General features: G+C 40.3%; 1 protein-coding gene across 7 annotated transcripts; it reads right to left on the bottom strand.

Annotated features, from left to right (window-relative positions):
• Positions 1–554: 554 nt before the first annotated feature.
• Positions 555–24,446, bottom strand: tbc1d30 (TBC1 domain family, member 30). Of its 7 annotated transcripts, none has more exons than XM_056367208.1 (15): positions 23,696–24,446; positions 20,396–20,560; positions 14,313–14,374; positions 14,063–14,128; positions 13,139–13,264; positions 11,653–11,838; positions 11,362–11,431; positions 10,717–10,815; positions 10,457–10,625; positions 10,258–10,363; positions 10,049–10,155; positions 9,287–9,426; positions 8,007–8,264; positions 6,989–7,075; positions 555–5,094 (listed from the first exon to the last, which is right to left on the bottom strand). In XM_056367208.1, exons 1-15 carry the CDS (start codon positions 24,237–24,239, stop codon positions 3,833–3,835), a joined length of 3,447 nt encoding a protein of 1,148 aa, XP_056223183.1. In that variant the 5' UTR covers positions 24,240–24,446; the 3' UTR covers positions 555–3,832. The 7 variants fall into 7 exon arrangements, with proteins under 7 accessions (XP_056223183.1, XP_056223182.1, XP_056223184.1 ...); XM_056367207.1 differs by having other exon boundaries at positions 10,457–10,643; XM_056367209.1 differs by lacking the exon at positions 6,989–7,075 and having other exon boundaries at positions 10,457–10,643.
• Between the last annotated feature and the right edge of the window lie 742 nt (positions 24,447–25,188).

Genomic DNA, 25,188 nt, shown 5'->3' on the forward strand with positions numbered 1-25,188 from the left:
CATTTCTCTTACAAATATTTTTTCCGAAGTTAATGAAATTTACTAAGAAGTGGAGAAAACCTCTCAACCAGTTTTACTTAAGAAAAAAATGTTTTACAACATTCAGTCCTGTATGTGGTGTAAGTGTTTCATGTATATGTGCTCTGCAAGGTTCACTAAGTTCTGTCAAACTTTTAAAGACTTTTTAATATCACATAGAATTAAATTAAATGCCGGTTTCACCATCATACCACCCAAAGTATTGAAGATATCAATAAATACCAGTAGATTATTTTTTATTACTTTTGGAATTATTTCCTGCCATAATCCTAAGAGTATAATGAACTAGAGAATGCTTCTGCACAAGCTGAAGCTAAACTGTGTTGCTGACTTGAATTTGTATGAAGCAGCAGTTTAAGTAGTAACAGGGATTGAACAGAGCCGATGCCAAGTGCCTACCACCTAACTGGGACAAAACAAGGCTTGTAGAACATGTTGGTTACAGTAGCACTGTACATCACCCGTAAAACCGCATATTTCATTGCATTACACAGGAAACTAGACAACTGAGCCACTTCTCTTTCTACCTAGTATTTCTTTATTTGGAGTGCGGTAGTGCTCTGAGTTGACATCAGATCTCTTCCTAGTAATCAAGGATAACTTGTTGTACAGCATGTACTATAATTTCCCCTTTAACATGTCTCCACCCTCATGTGTTGGTGTCATTACATTACAAAATTCCTGTGGTTTGGTGAGTAACAGGATAAGAAATAAGATGATACACTGTCTTGAAAGAAAAAAATAGAAAAAGAAAAGACATTTCCCACAAACTCTGGCAGTGGAAACCAGATGAAGCAGCCGTAACAAAACACAAAATAAGAATGGACTCAGCTGTACTTACACAGACATTTGGCGACTGATGATGAAATAATGGCAACATACATTTTTAAGAGGTTACTAAAGAGATGAAAATAATAATGTAGAACTGCAGAGGAGGACAGGAGAAATGCAAACGACTGGATGGATAAAAATTCATTTGGATAGGTTGTTATAATCGTCACTGTCATACCTTTTCTACCATAAGGGATTCAGTTGCTGTTAAAGTAGCTTTTTTTTTTTTTAAACATTTAATCATGTGACTGCCCAATAACTTGACTCTATGACTCACATATTTTTAGATACAGCATGACTTATACTAAGAGCATTTCATGATGTCTGATGTCTATTGCAAATAAAAGCTCATAAATCCACTTAGAAAAAACACAACGAAAAAAAAGACGTTGCAGAACCTGCCCGAGAAACGTCCAGAAAACGTCCCGTTTTTACGTTTTCTTCAATGAGAGTAATCCAATAATACTCGTCTTTACATTCATGGGTGCACTGCAATCAGGAACTGCTAATAGCTAATTCATTATACTTTAAATGGCGCCAATTTGCCAAAATGTAAACAAATATAGGCAACAAAAGGAAAGAGGGATGTTCAAGTTGTAAGCCACTCACTGAATCCACTGCATTCTGTGAATTATAGTCACTTTTATCGTTTAATGTAACGTAACCAAAACTAACTTTCGGTCAGTACAATCTGGCAACAGCTCTAAAACTAGCTCCAACTTTGAAAACTTTGGTAGGTCAACTGACGACACTTACCGCCATTTTGAAGCCATTTCCACATTCCTACATAACTCTTCTGGCCAAACGAGAGGAAAACTAATCTGCCCGCTGCACAGTAAACGGCTGTTTTAACTCGTTTCACATCGCGCAACTGTTTATTAATCAAAACAAAGATGGCTATCGGAAGTGACCTTTTGCCTCGGTGTTCACTTTTTTATGTTCCCCACTTAGGATGCAGGAAAATATAAAAGGTTATTTATTCATGAGAATTTAATACAATATGAGAGACAATTTTTTTGAGTCACCTGCATTTTAAATTAATTGAATATTATTATAATATATTTATATATTCTTAACAATTTTAGTACAAAACAACTTCAGCTACAAGCTTTGTTTGGTAGAGACACAAATTTAGCAACCTGGAAAATGGGTTAAAAGAAATAGTCTTCGTCAACCTGACCAGTGCCAGCATCAACAGTATCAATACCAATATTGATACTTTTATTTATTGTTAAAAGAAGCTGTACTGTCATATAAGGGAGAGAAATATGTCACAATTTATTTATATAAAAATTAAATTACTGCCAAATAATTTTCCAAATATGAGGCATTTCATTTTAAGATTCTCAGTTAATTCCTTTTTTTGGGGGTTTTGATTCTATAGATGCTAGTATAGATACTCAAAGCAAGTGGTATTGATACTTTGGGGATCAATCCTCCAACCCCTATTTGATACAAAAATTTAGCAACTTACAAACCAGGTTAAAAATTATCTAATTTATGCAGCCCAGAGAATATTGTTCACTCCAGCTGTATAGTGTCTTTGTGCAATCTGGAACCGTTAAAGACAGAAATACATGTTGTCAAAAGCTTGCACCAATTTTTCAACGTTTGAAGTGTATTTTTCGTTTTTGAAAAACTGATTTGAGTCAAATGAAACCATCAAGGCAAAAGTCTGAAATGTAAAAGCAATGATTCAGAGAGGCCCAAACTGAGGCTAAATGTCATGCATTTGCTAAAAATGCTCACAAACCTTTCTTTCTAAAACATTATATTGACTTTAATTTGCACCAATCCCTATTCTTGGCTACATCTGTGCCTCAAGCAGGATGTTGTGCTGCAGCTGCAACATTTTTTCCCACTCAGAGGTTGTTGTTTTTAATGAAGGCCACGACATGACTGACCATACTTGGATTTTTCCATCTTCTATAATTTATTTATTTGTATTTGCCTGACTGGGCTGCATTTGAAACCCAGTGGCAAGCTGCAGCTTTGTGGTAAGTTTCTAAATAAGCATGCTTTGAGTATGGTTGGGCTGTTTATACTGGAAATCAACATTAAATAAGATCTCTTTAAAGTGCTGCCTCTGCTTTATAAAGCATAACATTACATTTACTTTATATGAACACCACTTAAACTCTTGAAAAACCTTGATTTGCCATATTTCATTTACACTGTTCACCCTCCAATGATCAAAACAATCTCTCTCATTTGCACTTACTTCATTATTGATTGAAACATTAAATTCCTTACGTTCAACAGTCGAGACACAGACAGAGTACACATAGAGGATGTTAAGTGATTCATGAAATCACAAGTTTTATGAGTGGGCTGTTTTTTTTGGGGGGGTCACACACAGTTTGTTTTCGTGATACTTCATTTACATAATTTCTTAGGTGTATTTGTTTCTTGTGTAGTTATTTCTTAAATCACTTGGCATAGAAACAACTGGATGGCTATTGTGTAATCGCACAGGAGAAAATGTACTTCATCGTGTTGATACATGTTGTCTACGTGAGTCCAGAGGGAAACATTTGCCTCCGGTGTCAGTCCAGGGAGGATCCTCATTAGAGATTGAAGAGCTGCACAAATGCGGTGCGATTGCAAATGCAATTATGATCAAGAAGAACCTGCATAGGCAACTGTAAAGGGCTTGATACTGTGATGGTCCCGTGCCCCAAACTCCTCAGCCTTACACACCCGCTGCAGTTCAAACACTAAACAAACCACGAAGAAATAATAGTCAGCTAGTTCTATAATGTTCGTCCATAATGGCTTGTGAATTTCAGGATGACCCGTCTGTCAGGTGAACTTTACATTTCTACAACTTTCTCACTACTATATATAAGAAATGGGTTATTTTCTTGATACGCAGGAGGCAACACGGTGTAACTCGAGAATGATTTTTCATATCATGTAACAACTGTGTGTTTCCAGCATCAGTTCAGGAGCGCTCAGGTGTTCATCGACTCCCCGTGGTGCCGGCAGCGCTACTGCGGTTGAGGTTGCGGCTGAGCTGGGGGAAGTGTACGGTGGGCGTTCTGGATGTGGGACCGTAGAGGCCGAGGTTTCTGGCTGCGACCGATTTCCTGGGCTGCTTCACGGAAGGGAACGGGGAGAAGACTTGCTGTTTGGGAGTGGAGGAGAACGCCGGGGTTGACGGGGAGGACGGGATGTGAGATTTGGAAGATGAGGAGACAGAGGAGAGCGAGGGCGTGGAAGGGCAGGGAGTTTTGTAAAAGGTGGAGGAGGCAGGAAGAGAGAGAGAGGATAAGCCATTGGCTGATGAAGAGGACGGGAGGCGGGATGTGGAGTTTGGTGTCGGGGTGGAGGGAGGTGTAGGAGAGGATGAGCAGGAGGGACCGAGAGAAGCTGACATTGGGACCGGGGAGGGGGATGGACTCGGGGTGGAAGGAGAGGAAGAAGGGATGCAGGAGCTGGAGGAGGAGTGGTGAGGTGGAGGTAAAGCAATGGAGGGAAACTGTCTGTCAGAGGCGGCGCTTCGCTCTGAACCCGAGGAGTTGGACTCTTTGTGTCTGTTTGAGGACGGCGGAGGAGGGAGAAGAGGAACTTGGGGCGCAGGCTTAGACTCTGGGAGTGTGGGCGGTGTATTTGGGTTTGCAGTGATGGCGGAGGTCAGGTTTGACTCGTCCTCTAGATCCAGGGAGTCCAGTTGCACCACCACCTCTGCAACCTCAGCTTCTTTTGTATCATCTGCGACCTGTGGAGCCTCTTCACCCACAGACCCTGTGACAGAGGGATCAGGAGATGGAGAAACAGAGGTGTCACTTTCCTCTCTCTGCTCTTCATCATCTCTCTTGTTTTCCTCAATCTTCTTCTCTTCTTCACCCTCCAGTGTCACTGATCCTCCTTCCTCCTCCTCCTCCTCCTCCTCATCTTCTCTTTCCTCTGAATCTCCAAAGCCCAGCTGTGCTCGAGCCCTGGCGATATTCCTCCGATGAACCCGGACATGAGCACGCCACGGTGAACCGCCACCTCCTCCTCCTCCGGAGCTCCCTGGAGATCCGGAGCCGTTGGAGGGCAGCGAGCCACAGCGCTGCCTGGCTGGGGAACCCTGACTCTGGGACAGAAAAGCGGGTCGAGCCCCTGGTAGAGTGGACGCGCTCGTGGAGCCGCGTGGTTTCCGACCCAGGAGGAGGTGGTTGATCACGGAGCTGGAAGGGTTGAGCTGGGAGGCCAGGACACGGGTGGCTGGGCACTTGTCTGGATGGAGGGTGAAAGGTAAGAAGACAAACATAAAAACAGGTTTAGAAAAGACGCCAGGTCCAAGTAATAGAAGCACAAAGTGTCTTGGAGGCTTGAAAAAATAAAAAAAGTGAGATAGGAGACTCATGAGTGTCTGTCAAATGGTGAACTGCATTTTTTACTTTAAAACTTTTATTAAAACTAGACGTCCTGTTATATAGATTTGTTTGCAATTGATGTCAAACAGACTCAGTAACAACAATACTGTATTAAACTGTTGCTACTGTAGCAAGATGCTGTAAAAGTTCAGCTTTTACATACGAAACTTGAACATGTGTAATCATTTAAAAAACTGGTTTACTCATAAACTTTCACTAATTCTTTATAATAATCAATATACTCATCTGTCCTCCAAGATGAAGCCTTTAAATAAGGTTGTCTGTCTGACTATAGCAGATCTATATTCTACTTCAATTATCAATATTTTTAAAAAAAATTCCCATTGATTAAAATTTTGTGTATTTCATTGATTAATATTCTGTTAATTGACTAATTTAATTCTTCCTTCAACAGTCACATATTAGCAGAAATGATGTAACATTTGATCCTGCAGATGCAACAGCTGACACTAGAGGGCGCCCTCAGTTTTTTTGTTTTAACCTCTGAAGGACTTATCCATCAAGCCTCTTACTGATCGAGACAGTTTCTGGATTATTGGTAAAGTACATAATCATTCCTCTATAAAAAATGTAATATTATATAATATGTACAGCAGTGTACAGTATTTGGGCTTTTCCTCCAATGTCAGTAAACCATGTTAATGTAAACAGGACTTAATAAAAGCTGATTGCCGAGTGTTTATATGGCGAAGAGAAGTGTGTGTGTGTGTGTGTGTGTGTGCAGAGTATTGAGTATTTGATGGGGAATAACATCAAATCTCTGTGTAATACTCTTACACAAGTCGCATGAATCATATATTAGTATGTGATGAGAGGAGCTGCAACAGTCAGAGTTAGAGTTTGTTAATGAAGATTAGTAACAAGAGTTTGAGAAAACCTCCAACAGCTCCCCCGAAAGAAACATGAATCAAATGGAAAATCAGGTATAATTGGAGACACGTGTCACTCCTGAAGATATTCCCAATGTTTGGTTATCTATAAATAAAAAAAAATGTCATTATTATCACTGGAATATAATTAAAATGTAGGTGGTTGAATTCCTTTTGGGATGTAAAAGGTAGATTTTCTCGTCTTATGTACAGTAGTGACAGGTGTTTCCAAATATCTATAATAACGCTGATTTAATTACTTTAAATTGTGTATTTACCACCTGCAACCAGAACAAAACCATCACCAGTTGCCCCAGCTACCAAACATATTTCTTCTTTTTAAAAATAAAACCACCGGTTTCAGAAATGCTCTCAGAATGTCGGTCAGGGGTCAAATAAAGACAGTGTGTCTGAGCGTTTCTGTGCTCGTAAAGTGAACTGTAAATCTGTTGTTTGCTCAACACTGCAGCCACATTTGTTATCTTTTAGAAAATTGAACTGTGCATGGATGCACCCTGCAGCATTTTGAAAGCATGATATGTTTTCAAGCCAGAGCGACCATAACCAGATTTTATAAATTCACTTATACAACCTGGAAAAGATTCAATATTTTGGAGCCAGAGGTTCCTGTACCAGATTTCCAAAACATGAACGAGTTTCTTCAGATGAATAATTTTTTTGTGTTCGTTTTCTTACGTTACCCACAAAAAACAGCAAAAAAAGAAAATGGAAATCTGCCTTGGGAACCAATGGTAGACATACAGCTTTTTAAATAAGCTGACTGCTTTTCAAACACCAATGAATCATTAGAGACCCTGAAATCAGCCCCAGAACACCCAGTCCCAGATGGTTCGACACCAGTACCCTCAGTCTGGTGCTCGGCACTGTCGCTGGGTTTGCTGGGACGCTCCTGAAGAACTCCTGGACTTGTGGCCACTTCATGTCCAAGTCCTACGAGTCACACATCATCATCAAACAACTTCCTGTCGTGCGTGTTTCCACTGTTCTGCTCCTACAGGCAGGACTTCCCCTTTATTCCTATTTACTATTTATCTCATGATATTCACACTTTCATTTGGAGGAACGTTGGTGTTTAAATAAAGACTTGGACAAATACTCCCACTGTAAACATAAGTATTTTCTGTTGCCATGGTATCTATAACTCTCAAACAGGCAGCGGGAACTAATACTTTTACTAGGTTTTAAACAATACAACAACATCTCTAAATTCAGTTGAATATTTTGTTCTGAAATAAAAAGTTTTTACGTATTTACTTACAATAAATCACTGCAGCTGCCGTCAACAAAGAAGTTGGGTTACCATCTAAATCTAAAGCAGCGGTTCCCAAATCTTTTTAAACCACATCTCCCTCTCTTACATGTTTAACTTATTCTCTTTTCTAATCTGCAGTTATGAGCATTAATGTGGGCATCTTACTGTCTACCTGGTTGTGCATCTTAATGCATATTTAGAGAATTTAAATATACACTGTGACCACCGTTTATATAAACACATGTCCACTTGTATGAACAAACATCTGAGTGTGTATTTAAATCTGTGAAAATTTGTTTTTCTGTTATTAATATTTCTTTTTGCTATCCATTTTATTTTTCTGTACTCAGAAGTATATATATATATATATATATATATATACACACACTTGCTGTCATGCACCATAACTGCAGATAAACTGTTAAATAATATGAAGATTTTAATGTGTGTTGCTTATTTATTCAGCTTTGATATGCTTGAAAAAGTGAAACAAATGTGGTTAATGATGCCTCACCTTTTTTATGTGGTGAAATATTTTTTGGAAGCCAGTGTTTTCTAATGATAGTGAAGCTACTGAGATTAATGTGAACACGCCCCCCCCCATCCCACCTGTGCGTATGTAGAGTTGCATAGCCTGCTGCTGCTGCCGCCTCTTGATGCGAGCATATTGCTTCTTCAGGGCGTAGATGTCGGTGCTCATTCTCTCCATCATCATGCTGTTGATGGCGGCTTGATGCTCCGCCCTGGCACCTCCTCCTCCTGCTCCTCCTCCTCCTCCTCCTCCTCCTCCTCCTGCTCCACCTGCCCCTCCGGCTCCCACCGCTCCCGGACTGAGCTCTGCGATGTTTCCCTGCTCCGCTCGCTGGTCTGAAACACACATTGAACTCTTGTTTTTAACCAAACAATATCAAACCTTTTTTTTCTGCTTGTTTGGATTTGATTCATGAAAGTGACGTTCGCTTTGAGAATCTGAGAAACTTAACAGATTAAGGTCAAAGACTTTGGTTTAAAAAAAAAAAAAGATTCCAGCAGAATACATGAATCAGACATAATCCGATGCGCCTTTTTTTTTTTTTTTTTAAGGTCTCTTAAAGCTCCTTTTCTTACTTATTTGTTCACCCGAAGTTGCTTTAATCAAGATCAGCCGACCAATCAAGACACAAAACTAAGTACCAGGAAGAAAAAAGCTTCTTGATGCTGTTGAAAGCAGATGACAACAACATTTGATTGTGTTTATGTATGTGTGTTTATTTAAAGACTAAATGTTTTTTTGAAATACTTACTGTACATGGCTTTGAGGACTTTGAGTCACGCCTTCCTGTTTTTAGTTTTTTGGCCACTGAAGGCAACACTGACATTTGTGTTGAGATGTGTTTGACATTCACTTGACTGCATTTCACTTTTTCTCTTCCTGTTTTTGTGCTGCAAAGACCGTAATTAAATTTCTCTCTCACGGTGACGGTGGTGATGATTTATTGATGACTCGTAGCTCTTAAGAATGAGCAAAGCTTCCCTTTTGAACCAGGTCAAATCAGTTGTGCTGAGATTTACTCATGAGGTTAAATGAAGCTTTGAAATCTCTCTCTGGAGTGTGACGACTGCAGCTTCAGATCTTAGCCAATGTTTTGAACTAAAGCCCTCAGGCTGTTTGCCCTTTTTCTTTTTTTTCCCCCATGTTAGACAGAGCGGCTGAAGGAGGAGGAAGCAGGGATTTGTCTGGAGGAAACAGATCAGAGACGGTTTGTACTTGGAGTCAAATCGGGGGCAAGAACATGAGGACTTGGGGCAACAGCCAGCCTCAGACCACTTGTCCGCTCGCCCTGCTGACCTCTCCCCAGGTTAGCGTTTAAATCCTCTGTGTGTCACTCCTCTGCGTCTGCTGCACTGACCTTTCAGATGTTTCTGGTATCTCTGCAGCTCAGGGGCCAGCAGGCCGCCCAGGGGCCCCAGACAACCCAGCGCAGTCACCACAGAGTCTTCGTCGTCCATGTCGGCGTCATCGTCGCTCTCCCAGCTGCCCAGACCGCCACTGGAACGAGACAATGATGACATCATCATCACCACCGCCGCTGCCATTATCACATGTGTAATGTCGGATGGATGTAATCTGTGTTAACTCAGTGGATTAATTGATGTTTACGCATTTTGACTTTCATTTTTGTGTTTAATTATCTCTCTCTTTTAAAATGAATTTATGCCCATTGGGTTAAGGCAGGATTTTCAACGGTCCGTTTCAGATTGGGTCCAGAAGTCCTTTAAGAGACATGTGAACTGAATATTTTATTATATTATGTCGCTCGTAAACATCTTAGAAGTCATGTTTCGTCTTGAGTTTACGCTGCACTGTGGCTCCAAATGGTCTGTGAAGGAGGAATATGCACAGTAACTTAGCTAAGGCTGAAATTACAACCTGTGTCTGTGTCTGTACAAACAACAGAAAGTTCACAGGCATCCTGTTGAATTTATATTTACGTGCACTACACTGTACATCTGCATTACCTCCTGCTGTCAGCATCATGTCTACATGTTGAGTTTCACACTGTATGTAAACAGAATATTGGTTCTTGGAGCCACGAGTGGCCAAAGCTCCACATCGTCCCTGTAAAGGCAGCAAGCTGGAGAAATGTAATGAGTATATTCATAAAACAAACCTTCCATTGGATTTGACTGAGGTGGGGAACGGAGTGATGTTGTAGGTGTATTTCTCTCTCAGCTCGGCCAGCTGAGGGAAAGGAAACACAGCCATGGAGTAAACCTCCTGACGGACAGAGGAGGGAGGAGAGAAGAGTTATTACAGTGGTACATATATCGATTTAACTTCTTCACTGAAGTGTGCGAGCAGTTCGGTTTATCCTGTTACCTGCATGAGTTCTGCAGGATCGATGAGGTTGCGCTCCAGCATCTCCTGCGTGAGGCAACCCATCGTGCTGTAGAACTCGTCAGCTGTCTGACAGTACTCGATCCTCCTGGCGAGAGACGGAGGGAGAAACGAGTGGAGGTTAAAAGACGTGAAAATAAGGAGTGGAGGGAGAAATGAAGACATCAAGTGGTCCACTTACTCTCCCAGTCTCTCCCAGATGGCGAGGGCGACACGAAACAGCACCTCTGACCCCTCGAAGAAAACCGAGTCCCAGATCTTGAGCACGGTGGACGCCGGCAGGCAGGTGGCGAACATGGTGAGGAACCACTGCATAGTGAAGACGTTGGTCAGTGGAGGCTCGTAACTGCCTGAAAGAAGGGAGACGCCTGGTTATTTGTAATATTAGGTGAGTGATTAGTGAACACACACACACACACACACACACATCTGGATCGGTACCTCCAGCTTCTCTGTTGGCTGCTTTCTGAAGGTGGTGCAGGTGCTGGGACAGTCGGGGCAGCTTCAGACGCAGCAGGTCTCTGAACACCGCCATGTCCACTGACAGAGGGAGACATCACAGAGTAAAAAAGATGAACTGGTGGAAGATTAAAAAATAAAAATCACTCAAGTCTCAAATCAATCAACTGGTAGTTACAGGAGATGTTTCATTATGCAGCGTTAATCGACACAGGTGTGTTTTTGATTACCGAGTTCTCCAGACCTCAACTTCCACATCCATTAACCTTCAAGCTCTTTCACTATTTTATTGATTCTTTGATTCATATTATGAAAAAATGCTCATCACACTTTCCCGGAGTACGAGGTGACACATTTTAAATGGTTGTCTTGTGCAATCAGTGGCCAAAAACCCAAAGATATTATATTTACTATGATACAAGACACAGAAAAGAAGCTAAAACCCGTTTGTTTTTGACAATTTCCTGTTTTTGTTTCTAAAAATTGACAACAAATTCTGTCCTTGTACAAAATAACAACTTGTAGTTTATTTCTGGGCTGAAGAAGTTACTGTGCGTGAAGTATTCTTCCTTTCTGATCTTGATTAGGATGTTTTCAACTTCAATATACATCAGCTTGTGCTTTCACCTGACAACGCTCGAAGGTTGTTTGCAAAGTAACTCTCTGGCAGCACTTTGTCGATCAGATAGATCATCACCTGAATGCAGAGGAGAAGAAGAAGACAGTTCTGTGGTGTTTAATTATTATTCACAGGGAACAGAGCGACACAGAAACTCCATCAGGAAGTTTAATCAGTTTAAACTGAAGGACTTTATACAGCATTTCATTTTAAGCATATCTGCATTCATATTTTCTCCATCTTACCATAATTACTGTGACATTATTATTATTATTATTATTATTACTGGGTGTGTTTACCTTCAGTGCATCGCTCTCACTTCCCTCTGTAACTTCCAGTATGAGAGCGGCCAGCACGTTGAAGCCTTGGCAGTAACCTACAGCTTTATTCCAGCGGGCGTACGCCAGCAGCACCCTCTTCAGCACCACCCTGTCCTGCTCCCCCTCCTGGCCACAGTAAGAACTGCAGCCGGTCCTGTGCAGGTCCTGGACATGAGGAGGGAGGACGTACGGCATGAATTATTTTTATTACAAGTGCACTAACTGAGTGAATGGATTTAGGACGGAGACGAGAAGACAAACACACACAGAGAAGCAGGTGAATGGACTTTGACCTGTCGATGGAAACAGTTGTTATCTGCTGAATCTGAGTCACTGAGAAATAAAAGAAAGAGCTCCAGTGTTTCCATGATGCAACTGTCCCGTTCTCTGATGCACAATCATAAGCAAACATCCTCTACTTAATGACAGACAGTATTTTATTGGTAATTTGTGCTGAAATTAACTCAATCAATATCAATGACGGTTGTTGAATCTGAGATATTTTTTGTGATGAAGATCACGTCACAGGTTCAGACTGTTTCTTACAGTTAAACAACAAACTAGACTATCACACATTTGATATTTGTCGTTTACTTCAAAATAACAAACAAACTAATCTGAACTCAAGGTCCATTTTCGGGGCTTTTCTGGAGCTTTCCTAGGAATCTTACTGTCTTCATTAGTGACTGACGATTCTTCGGTTGTTCAGTCGATACATTTGCTGATGAAGATGTGGTTGAAAGTTCAGATAAAAGTAAGCAGAGATCAATAATTTCCCTCTCAAAACAAACAAACAAACAATCAATTCTGCTTTTATACGTCATTTCCTCAATTTGCAAAAATGGTCATGAAATTATATTTTTTCTCATTTCTGATAATTATACACACATTTGCCAGTTCATTGGGTACACCTTGCTAAAGGTGTCTATTTTAATTAATTACAATACAAATTATGTTACAAATTTTAGCTTTACTTTAGTTTTTTCTTTAAGCTTCATCAAACAACCAATCACACTTTATTTGTATAGCACTTTTCAGACCAGTTAGCTAAAGAAGAAAAAGACAAATCAAGTAAGAAAGCTGACAATGAGATACAATGAGATTTTAAAAAGCTATAAAAACATTAGCAAAGAAAAAAAATAAGAAAATGAATAATAAAAGAACAGATAAAGTAGAATAAAATACAATTTGCAACATAGATACCCAGTCCCAACTGAATATGTTCTTGGAGAAGCTGAACAGTCTCTACACTTTTCTTCAAAAGCCATTGATGTTGTTTCTTTCTCCGTCACTTTTAATCTACATGCTGTGGAAAAATGCTGAGGCTTCCACACCGTTCACTGCGCTGCTGACTCAGGACACACAAGAACACAAGAGCTCACAAACTCCCCTGCACATCGACTGCGCAAACACATTTCTTCTCACTCCCCCCCAACCCCCAACACAAAAATGCAATCTGCGTTACCTTGACGATCTGAATGCCGAGGGAGTCGTCGTCTGGGTTGCTGCGCTCGTTAAAGGCGAAACGAAGCGTCTTGTCCCAGTCGATGGAGATACTGTGGAGGTACTGGTCGGCCAGTGTTAGCCACACCTGCACAAACACAACAGCAGCAGACACACAGTGAAACACACACAGCTACAAAAATACCTTTGACTTTCCACAAGGTGACGGCAACTAGAGAAATGTCTCCAACATTCACTGTCCCCACTGAGTTACACAAACAAATATTTAAAGTGTCTTTCCTCCAGTGCGTCTATAAGAGGCCTCTTGTTCACAGTGACTCATTTTGTTTTGCAAGTTCAAGCAAGAGACAAGATTTCATTGTTATTCTCCTCTGGCAAGATGAAAGTAATCGCTTCCGTTTCCTCGCTCGCTCATCCCAAGAGATAAAGCTAAGATGTGCGATGAATGGAGCTTTGTAGACAAAGTGCCTCAGCATATTGTTCTTTCAGACTGTGCTGCCTCTCTCTAGACTGTAAAACCCTGCATGCAGGTTGACAATAACAAAGAAAACACACTTTTCTTGTAATAGCACAACTGGGTCACCACTGTCTTTTACTAAACACCCTCTGGGTTCAAGAACAAACACAAACAGAGCAGAGAAATGCATAAGCTCTTATCAATGAAGAGGTCTTTTTATATGGAAGATATTTCTGGTCTAAACAGAAGTAACATCCGATGGTTGGGGCCCAGAGTTCACACAGGAATTTACCCAGAATGCAACAATTAGATGGCTGCTAAATTTTGCATTTCAAAATAATCTGCTACTGAAATTTTCATTCCCCCGTGAGGCTCAGTGAACACAGCAAGGCACTACACTGCCAAAAGGATGAAAGATGACAGTTGTTCCGACAAAGCCATAAGTTGTACTTCGTTAAAGTTACATACCCTCTTCCTCCATTCCTTTGGTATCCCGGTAGGAAGTCGAGCCACTGCTTTGAGGGCGTCGTACCACTGCAGGGAAGGAAACACCCATGGCTTTATTTACCTTTTTAATTAACCAGCACACTGAGGCCATGGCTGCGAATGTGCCAATACAATATTCATGCACTCTACTTCAGTGCACTATCATATCACTAAATCACAAAACAGAGTATATGACAAATCGGCGTCTCTGCTGGAACATGTCGTCGCTCACCTGCTGGAATCCATTCTTTCCCAGCGACGGTTCAATGGTAAACTTCAGCCTCGTGTCAACTCCTGCAAACAGACAGAGACATTTGGTTAGACTGGTCCTGAATCAGATCTGGATGACTGTCATGGTACAAGTCAACAACCCAAACTTCCCAAAGATACTGTATAATGTATAAAACACTTGTTATATAATCATTTACCCGCATTTTCCTAGTGTTTATTGACATTTAAGCGGTCAAAATCCAGTGAATTGTCTTCAAACGGTACAAAGGTAATCTGTAAACTGCCAGAGCTAAAAAAAAATTGAAAAATTATATAAACTTAATAGAAAACAGGCCTTTTTCAGGGATTAAGGCATTGGTGAACTTCCAGCTTTCCTGCAACAGAAGTAATTGAAGCCGTGAAAGTTAATGCAAACAGTTCCTACAGGTTGATGACTTACAATCCCACTGTCTGTCTCTGATGCAATATTAATACAAAACTATAAAGCAGGAAGTAGGACTGTATATTGCTATCAGACTGGTGAGAGAAAGACTGGTTGGTCGGGGCTTCATCCTACTACAAGATAATGAGCCAAAACAGTTCTGGGAGGAACCATTTTTGTTTAGCTTCAGTCACATCCATCCAATAACTAATAAATAAATACCTCTCAAAACCATGGATACAGATGCTGAACACAATTCGGTTAGTCTACACAATAAAAGTCTGGCATTAAAAATCCAAACCGGAAGCACTTTGTTTTTTTGACCTGTGCACTAAACTGATTAAATAAATGAACATGCTTAACCTTCATTACACTATATCATAATAATCATCAAGGCTGTAGTTTTTTATAATAGTTTTGATATTTAAAGATGCAGATGAACGGAGTCTCGCGCTGTAAAGTGTCGCTGTCCGTTTCCTCGTGGTGCTGAATTCTCGCTTCAACTGAAATCTCGTCAAATCTCTTTCCATGCAGACACAAACTTCTTTAGAGAATATTAAGACCAGTAGGCTAAACCCCCCAAAAAACGGAAATGAAGTTCTGATCTGAAGTTAAGAGGGAAGGTCCTGACATGTTTCGGCTTCGGGCCAAGGAGCTCCGACTGCGGCCATTTCTCTTCCCCCTCCTCCGGCTGAGTCTCTGGAGGATCGGTCACTCTCTCTCAGGGCAGCCGATTAGTAAAGTATGAGGAATGTATTTCTCTCCCAATAATAAAAAGAACAAATAAAAGACAAAGTCGGTGTTTAACCTGCATGCTCCGCCTCTGTCGTTGCATCCTGCGCCATTGTGGACGAGCGCCGCTTTATTCTGCGGTTTCCTGTCGGAGCTTTGGGAGAGGATTAACACGGAAAAGCCTCCTACTTCCCTGTCGCAGATTAGTCCCACACCACCGACACTAAACGTGTATTTAACGAAGGTCAGCGGCACCAGCGCGGTCCACAGGTCGTGTTCTATTATAATGAGCGACAGTTTCATTTCTTTAGAGCTGAAATTAAATGTAACTGAACCAGTTGGAGAGGATGGAAGAATGAGGGAGGATCGAACAATTGAGAAGGAAGGGAGGAAGAAAGAAAGAAGAAAGCAAGATGCCTAGTTCAGCACAAGCCAAAATTTAAATATTGCATTATGAAAACCTCGATTGTTTTTCCTTAAAACCAAGAGAATGTAAATTATCATAAAGATGCCTCGGTTTAAAAAAAAAAGACTCTAAAGCTTCTTCCATCACTTGTAAACAGGATTTCAGCTTTTGTTGGGATGTTATGAAGTATTTCTAATTGCTGACCTTTTCGAGAGTGAACAAAGAACTTTGCATTTGCATGAATATTTGAGGAGCGGATGAATATTTGTCACAGATTTATCAGAATTCATGTGTCCAAAAGAATCAAATATCAGCTTATTTGAAGCAATTAGTCATCTGTCCTAAATGCTCATGGTTTTCCTGAATACTAAATCTACAGTTTAGTTTAGTTTTATCTAAAGCACTTTGTGATTATATGTGTGTATGCACTCTGTGTCTGTGTGATTAATAATAACAAAAGGTACTTGTGCTATTTCTGTAACTGCAAACATGGGACCAACATAAGGACAGGAGTCCATATCAAAAACGTATAAGGTGTAAAATCATGGCTCATTCATTGGGTGTTTGTCTGATGGGTCTAAAATCAATAGTGCTGTGAAATGTCTTCTATTTCTTTAAATTGTCAAAATGTACATACATATACATATCTACAGAATCGGTGGTGTCCATCCACCACTGTCTGAGGAGAAGTCAAGTAATGACATGTCCTCAGCTGTGTGGTTAGTGGGTTAGACGTATGAAACCACACCTGAAGCTTATCAACACCTGTATGAACTCATTCGATTGTGGTTATTCAGTCATGTTTAACTCTGAAAATTAACTCATCTGACACCTTAAATGGGAAAACTGGATCACTTGCTTTTGTGACAGGATCCATGCATGAAAATATTTGTAATATAGCAGCTGACGATTAAAACAGGGAATATAGCTCACTGTATCTATCGTATATAACAAAAGGTCACTAGTGTTGAGGTTTACATTAAAATGATGCCTGATACATAGGTGGTTTGATATCAGCCATAATCCAGTAAAATAATTCTAATCTGATTTCCTTAAAAATGGCAAACACTTGACAATTGCATGAGCATAAAGTCGTAGCATGAAATAAGACACAGTGTAAATAACAGCAGCCTGGTTTAAGCTGTAAATGAAACGACAAAGAGAGAATAAAAGGAAATCATTTCTATGAGACCAGCTGCTGCAGGATGTGCAAATTGCCCCCATAAAACCCCAGGCTTACATATGATCTATGCTGCTGTATCACGCCGTTTCCACACTGTTTAAACCCGCAGGATGAGCTATGATGAGCTATGATGAGCTATGATGAGCTAGGTGCTGCAGTGCCTGTCAGCTGGTGGGTCACCTGGCTCTAAGGTGCAGAGCAGCCGCGGCGCGCTCCTGGATATCCCGTTCCGTTTCTTCAGGACGTTGCTGATGATGTTACCGACCCCTCCCGATCCCTGCTGCCGCTGCTTGACGCCCGCCCTCGGCCTCCTGCCGGCGGCGGGGAGCCGCTCCTGCCTCATCGGGAATCAAACTGTTCGATCCGCTCGATCACCTCATCGCTTTGTCCCGCTCGGTTCAGACTCTCTGTACGTGTTCGTGTAAAAAAAGAGAAACCATCCTGACGTCCAGAACCGCAGCTGCTGCTCCTCCTCCTCCTCCTGACGTTAAAAAATTAATCGATTAAACTGATGTTTTCAATCTCTTCCGGTGATGGTTTGTGTTTCCGACTTATCCCCAAGGAAACGACAGATCCATCAGTTCATCATTCACGGTGCAGAAACGTCCAGGAAGCCGTGATCACGATCTCAGATGTCTGAACAAAATAATGGTTCAGAAAAGAGCCGAGGAGTGGAGGAGGAAACGCTGCTGATGCTGGACACCTCCTCATCCTCCTCATCCTCCTCATCCTCCTCCGGCTCAGCGTCACCAGGAGGAGGTGCAAGGAAGGAGGGATGCGGTAGGATGGAGAGACACGTGGGGAGGAGATAGAGAAGGATGAGGTAATGGTGGTGGAGAGCAGGAGGAGGGAGGAGGGAAGAGGGAGGAGGGAGGAGGGAGGGTGGGTTTTTTGTTTCCTTAACCCACTTAGTGATTGGCCAGCTAACAAGCATCACAGCTTGTACCAAGAGTATGGAAAATCAAAGTGCCTGAATGGATCCACACATTTTAAACATGGTACTGAACATGTGAACAACAGTCACTGAGGTGAACACACTGTAACAAGCCACATGCACAGAACATTAAAAACAGCATCCCCTTTTATTTAAAGAGGGAGGAACAGAAGAAGGATGTGAGGAGGAGGTTACTTTTGTTATGGATTAATCTGTCATTCACTCTCTCAATTAATCATTTTGACTATAAAAGTTCAGAAAGTAGTTAAAAAATGTCCAAAGTTATGTCTTGTTTTTTCAGACCAGCAGTCGACAACATAAATATTTTCAATTTACAATCAAATGTGGCGAAGACCAGCAGCAAATATTCACTTTTTAAACAGAATCTTCAGCTTTAAAATAACAAAAACAACCGAACTCATCTTACAATCCCTGTTCTGTCCATTCAAACAGAGTACAAGCTGAAATCTGAGCTCCATCTGAGTGACCTACAGCAGAGTCAGTCAGAAGGACTAAACCCTTTGCAGCATCTCTCTTTAACCCATTTTTTTTAAACACATACTTTTACTGATCCTGGAATCAAACTGAAAATTTTTCCCTAAAAACACAGTACCTACTTCCTCACACCTGTGAGCTACAGCATCCACCACACACACACACACACACACAAATCGCTGCAGACCTAAAAGCCAACGCTGATTCTGCACCGTCACCTACTAAACCAAACACCCTGAACCAGGAGCGGGAAAAAGCAATAAAAGAAATGACATCTGCAAACTGAATGGATGATTCAGTCTCACAGGTACAGTAAGAGCTTCCTGAGTGGAAAACACATCCAGGCTTAGTGACTTTCTCAATCAATATCTGCAAACAGCGCTGATGATGATAATGAAAAAAAAGAAAAAAGGCCTTGATGAAGCGTCATAATAAATTAACCTGTTGCTATTTAAACCAATTAGGGAGAATTATTTCACAAACTGCCATTTTTTTCTGTGAAGTTAAAACCATGATGTGAAAACACTGACATCACTCAACCATAGGAAGCAATAAAGTGTTGATACCGGCAGCTGCTTGGCGGATAATAATCAATAATTGAAGTTTATTGCTTTGCATATTGTGCGTTTCCTGTCGGGTGGTGACCTTTGTAAAGATGTATTCATACCGTGTTTAATGCTGAGTAACTGACATTACAGGAGCTGTGTGAAATACTCACTACACTGGAAATAATGGAGCAACCTGCCCATAAATACACATGTAAACACCCAATAATAATAATTCAAAAGCAGTGAAGTACTCGTGTATTATTTCACACCCTACCTCCAGGTGAGCCACCGGGCTGCATGTTGAAAGAAAAGCACAGTAAATAATAAAAGTAAAATAACAACATGCACCTAAATCATGTCAAATTTGTTTAAATTCTATCAACCACAAAAGCTGAAGCTCTCTGACAGAATCCTTTACATCCCGACTGTATGTAAAAGCTCAGTTAATGTCAAATAATGTTGACATCATGGATTTAGTCCGTTTGTTATTCTCCCAAATTCCAGCTAAATTCCTGGTTTGGATTTTGAGTCTATATTATTCAAAGATGAGCTTTAATCCATAATCTCTTCCCTGGGAACAATAAAAAGAAAAAGATCTTATAGTTGATGTTATTATAAACATCTCTTACATAACAGAACAACTTGCAGCTTCGAAGTTGAAGAGTGGGGAGACTGGAATATGAAAATGAGCATTTTCCCAGAGTCTTTAACTTTGGCCCGTAAGTCACAGTTCATTATGTAAATTCAAGACAAGTCATTTTCATACTACATGTGATATGACAACCAGCACATGTAACGCATTCACCCTGCTTGGCATGTTGAGCTTATTTTTGTAAATGTGTTTCCTCTGGACATGAAGCCTGTGGTTGATTTACAGAGAATCTGATCGTATTAAAGATTCATGGAAAATCACATGAAACACATAAAGAACGTATTTCTATTGGTGACCAACTTTACTTTGTTTGGGTTCAAATGCACATTTTAAAGAAGCTTGTGGTATTACACAACAGTGGAGTCCAAAATTGGATTTCAGAGGGAAACAAAATTGGATCAGATGAAACAAACGTTTTGTTTGTGATGCTGTTTTGCTTCTACAAAAAAATATGAACAAGTCTGACTCGGAGCTGCTGTTTGTTCTCAGACAAGGTAAAGAAAAGGGAGGAAAAACTATGACCATGAAAATATTTCTCACTCAAACACATAAAATGTCTATATATGGAGAAGTAGAAGTAAAATATGGACCAATAGCATCAGATTAAAGCCTTTTAAATCTACATAAATGACTATTTCCAGGCCTCCAGCAGTACTTGTGTACGGACTGGTCTTGTTCAGTATGAAATCAAAGCAATAACTGTGTTTTCTTACGTCGTTTCTGCGAGACGGCTTGGAGACACGCCGTGACGATGTCGTAGTTCTTCTGCAGTTTGTTACAAAGTCGGTCTCGTCTCCTCAGCTGGCGAATCAGCTTGGCCGACTGCAGGCCTGTACGGTACTTCACCTCCTGGATGATCGACTGCAGCTCCTCAGGGGCTGAAAACACACACAGAAACATAAATAACACACGTATTTAAGTGTAATCAGGGTTTCTTTCTTCTTGCAGGGTGATATGTAAATTCATGACCCAATTCTTTTATCTATAAAAGTTACAGCTCAAAAAAATATTTGTTTGAGCAAAACTAAGTGTTGTGTTAAGTATTTTCATAAGTTTTTATGTAACGCAAGTTGCCCTTTATCCTTCAATCTCTCTGCTTCAGAAACCGACACATATATTTATACAAGTCCGTCTCAAATGTTCTGTGTTGTAAATAAAGCCACTCGATGTAGTTTGCAGGAGCGTGTGACGTCTGCAGGTCCCTGAAACACCAGTATCACAGACATTTATCTGTTTTCCAAGCTGCAGGCAAAGAGGAAATGAAAACCAGAGCGTCGCCCTGCATTAACACACACCGCTCTCCCACTTAGACTTTTCAGGTTAAACTCAATCTGATTTTCAGCTGCAGGTGATCAGTAATAACAATAATGAAGAAATAACTTTATACTGAAGCTGCATCATCAAAAACAAATATTACGTCTCTTTGTTTTGACCAACTATCAGTCGTCGTCTCCCAGAAATCAATGCAAACAAAACTCATCAGTGACAATTATTACAATTCATGGCTCCTTTACGTCACGTATTAAGTAAAAATACCAAATATTTAATCTTTACAGCTTCACAAAAGTCTGGATTTGCCTTCATTTCCTCACATACACATTTGGATCAGTGTTAAGTAGAAACAAAGAGGAAATCTGAAGTGTGACAGAAGCAATACCTTTTCATGGGTATTTGTAATTATTTCTCACATTTAAAAGACCAAACTATTAATTCATTGATCAAAACAAATGACGGATTAATTAAAAATTAAAACAGTCACCAATTGCTGCTTGAACAATGTCAATAACGATCATCTTTTTACCTCCTTTTCCTTGGAAGTTCACATTACCCTTCATCCACAGGGAGGTCAAAGGTCAGTCACCTATAGACAACGCCCTGCCCATACAGAAGTGTAATATATGATATATCTGTCTCTACATCAAGATATATATATATATATATATGCCGTGCATATAAAGTGGTCTCAGACTTTTGGACCCTACTGTTTAGAATATCAACATATAATGACAGACTTTGAGACGGATATATATTTGCATATCTCTACAATATAAGCATGCATACATAAACATACATATTTGTATGGACTTGACATACGTATATGTCAATATATGAAATTGTTCCAATTTCTAATAATATAGTTTTTACATATATGTTTTTATTTTATATTTCCATATATTTCACATATGGAAATTCCATATATGTACATATACTACATTTGTGTCTGGGTGGAGCTAGAAGGATCTTCTAAAGGACATTTTAGCAAGTTGAGAACTGACTTAATATACTACACTGCTGCTGACAATCAAACACATTGATAGCTTTTACCAAACCGCATCATTAAGTCCTATAACTACACACATTAGAGACAGGAGTCACATGTTCTTCTGGGCGTTATCGGAGGCCTTCCTCTCCCTGATTGCCGGTCCTCCTCCGCATTGTTTAACTTGACCGAGCCTCACATGTGCAGAGGGCAAACTGTGAACTCAGCGGCCTGGCTGTGTTTACTGAAGGATTCCACTTTAACAGAGGAAACAATGGCGGCGTGGCGCTCACACCAACATGCCTTTCAAGATTCCCGAGGCAACACTACAGAAAACGAGCTGTCAAAGCACTAATCATCCTCTGTGTCTGAGTGTGTTTGTGTATGTAAAGGTCCGCATACTCTGGCTACCTTCTTCTCATATCTGATTACAGTGGATCCTTGCAGACAAGCCAGTTACAGGCACATATTACAGTCTCGTTTTATTGAGTAGTTCACAAAGATAAAAGCAAATCTTTATCAGTTTAAGTCTCATATTATTTTTTTTATTTTACTTTTGAGACTTACCTTAAAGCTACTGTAACTCTAGCTAGTTTTTATGTAGTAGCAAATTAAATACCTCCACAAGAGTAGTCACAGTTATTCAATTACATTTTCTAAGAATGCAACCTGACCTCACTAAGCAGATCAGGTATTAGCCAGACATGACCATTTCTATATTTGATTAGTGCGGATGCAGATGAGTTAAAAAAAAAAACAACAAAACAAAACCTGCTTCTTTAGTACATACAGCTCCTCTGGCCACTGGATGGCCTTTGTTTACCCAGCATGCATCTGTCTGCAGGGTGAAGACAGTCTGGAAAACCACTTAACTTCACCTCTGATATGCAGATTCTTAATTCAATTTAAAAATCACAAATATGACTAATTATGAACCACCTTGTTGTGCCTTGTCTTTTATTTGTAATGAATTGTAATGTCCCTTTGACACCTTATATTATTTTATTTTTGCTGAGCTCTTTGTTGATGTTGTTTTGTTTTTTGCTGTTATTCTTAAAAAAATAACAAAACTCAATAAATATACTTTGAAAAGAAACAATCGCAAATTTGATCTGTTTCCATTTACGTCATGGGCAGAGACAGCAGTTTATGTGACACCTGTGGGGCACCTGTGACATGTAACTGATAGGTGGCATATGTCAGAATAAGAGCGATCATTCCTTTTTAAATCTCAGCAGTTTAAGGATATATAAGCAGAACCTAATTTAACTTAAATGTAAAAGAAAAAAACATTTATTTTGACCATTATCACATATGTTGGCTCCATTTTCTACAACAGGAGGATTCTTGAAAGATGTGGACAGGATCCTTTATGTCAAGTACAATCAATATAATGAATAAACAGGACTAAAATATCGCCATATCCTCATCCCTCATCTATTAGAACAATATAAAGCGCTGCTGTTAAGTTACATATCTAACCTACCATATCCAAATATCAGACCTAAAAAAGATGGGAAAATATGCATAAGGAAATGAAGAGCTGCACTTCTGAAAGTAGCAAATAGGGATGAAACCATCAAACCAAATTAACTTGACAAGTTGTTTACAGAGTTTTGTTTTGTTCTCTCAATTGTAAAATATTGTACAGATTGTGCAGCTCTTAGAGACAATTAATGCTTTAATGTGAATGAAATTGACCTTACTAGGCCAGATGCTGTCCATATGCCTAAACTACCCACACGCCCCTCACCTTTCTGGGCCAAGTAGTTCATCTGATGCCTCCTGGTGTGCTTCTCCTGGAGCTCCTGCAGGAAGCTGGACCCGGAGTTACTGCGGCCGAGGAAGGCATCTGACCCGGATGCCTCGGTGGAGCTGTCCCAGCTGTCCGCATTCCTCCTGCTGCCTCCGCTGTAGGTCTCATAGAGCTCCACCAGCAGACAGTCCACTATGGAAGTCCTGGGGGCTTTAAGTCCATCAACCCCGGCTTCAGAGTCACTGTCACCGGCCGTCGGTGCTGTGTGGGTGGCAGTAACGGTGCCAGGCGGCGGAGCACCGTGCTCGCTGGGGATCAGCTCCTGCTGTCCCGGAGATGATGATGATGATGGTGATGATGATGATGATGTGTCATTTGGTGACTCGGCAGGGCTCGTCCACTGGCGAAAGCCGGAGAAATCATCCTGGAGGGAGGCGGCGGAGTTCACAAAAACGCCGCTGTCGTCCTCGGAGCAGACGCGGCCGTCGCATATGTCAATTTCCAAAAGTTCATTCCCGTTTAATTTCGGCTCCGACGCCATTTCTTCATTAGCGGTAAACTAGCTAAAAAATTAACGCGCTTCTTCTCTGGTAGTTTTTCTATGTTTGTTTTTTTTTTTTTACACAACACAACGGAGGTTGTAAAGTTTTCTTTGCGGGACTCGAGAGTTCCTGGAGCGCTCCATTCCTCCCCAGGAAAAGGTGGAAACTCGTCTGACAGCTTTTAGTTTACTTCCTCTGTTCCGGACTCGGTTCCCCCCCCTTCCTCCCCTCCTCCAGGATGGAACAATGGACCAGCCCACTCTGCTCAACTTCTCAACGGCTGCCCAACTTTTTCTTCAGGTCGCGCGACAGGTGCAGCAGGTGCCTTCGAGCTGCTGCGTTGACCAATCAGAAAACAGCCGAAATCAAATCGACCAATCCGCTTTCAGCTTAGGCGGTAGTTATATTTGCTGATGTAAAATTCAATATAATTTAAAGTAGGCAGCAGTGAACACAGCGTTAATATGAAAATTAAACTTTACTATACCCACAAAACATTTTAAATAGTATAAAGTATCTTCCAACTTTATGTTGTTTTAAATTTTATACATTTTATTATACTTTTTTTTTTTTTAAACTGATATCCTTTTAGGTTGCTAATATGAAACACCAAAATTAGTTGATTAAGAATTGTGATAAAGACAATATGTACTGAGTGGAACACCTAAGAATTGAAAAATTAACTTTGTCACTGCAATATATATAATACTGATAATGTTTTTAAACTCTATCAAATACTGCAATTAGCTGTTACTTATTGGCTGACACAGTATATCTGCATGAAGCCAATATTAGCCATTACATCAGCTGGTTTATTGATCTTGCTTTTAAAACAAATTCTTTTATTTTATCTATATTTTTTTAATATTATACAAAAATATAGACAATTATAAAATATTTAACAAGACAGCCCAAATTTGAAATCCTACATTTTTAAAGACTTAACCT

This window comes from Seriola aureovittata, chromosome 22, assembly GCF_021018895.1.
Source record: "Seriola aureovittata isolate HTS-2021-v1 ecotype China chromosome 22, ASM2101889v1, whole genome shotgun sequence".
In the NCBI taxonomy this organism is placed as follows: domain Eukaryota; kingdom Metazoa; phylum Chordata; class Actinopteri; order Carangiformes; family Carangidae; genus Seriola; species Seriola aureovittata.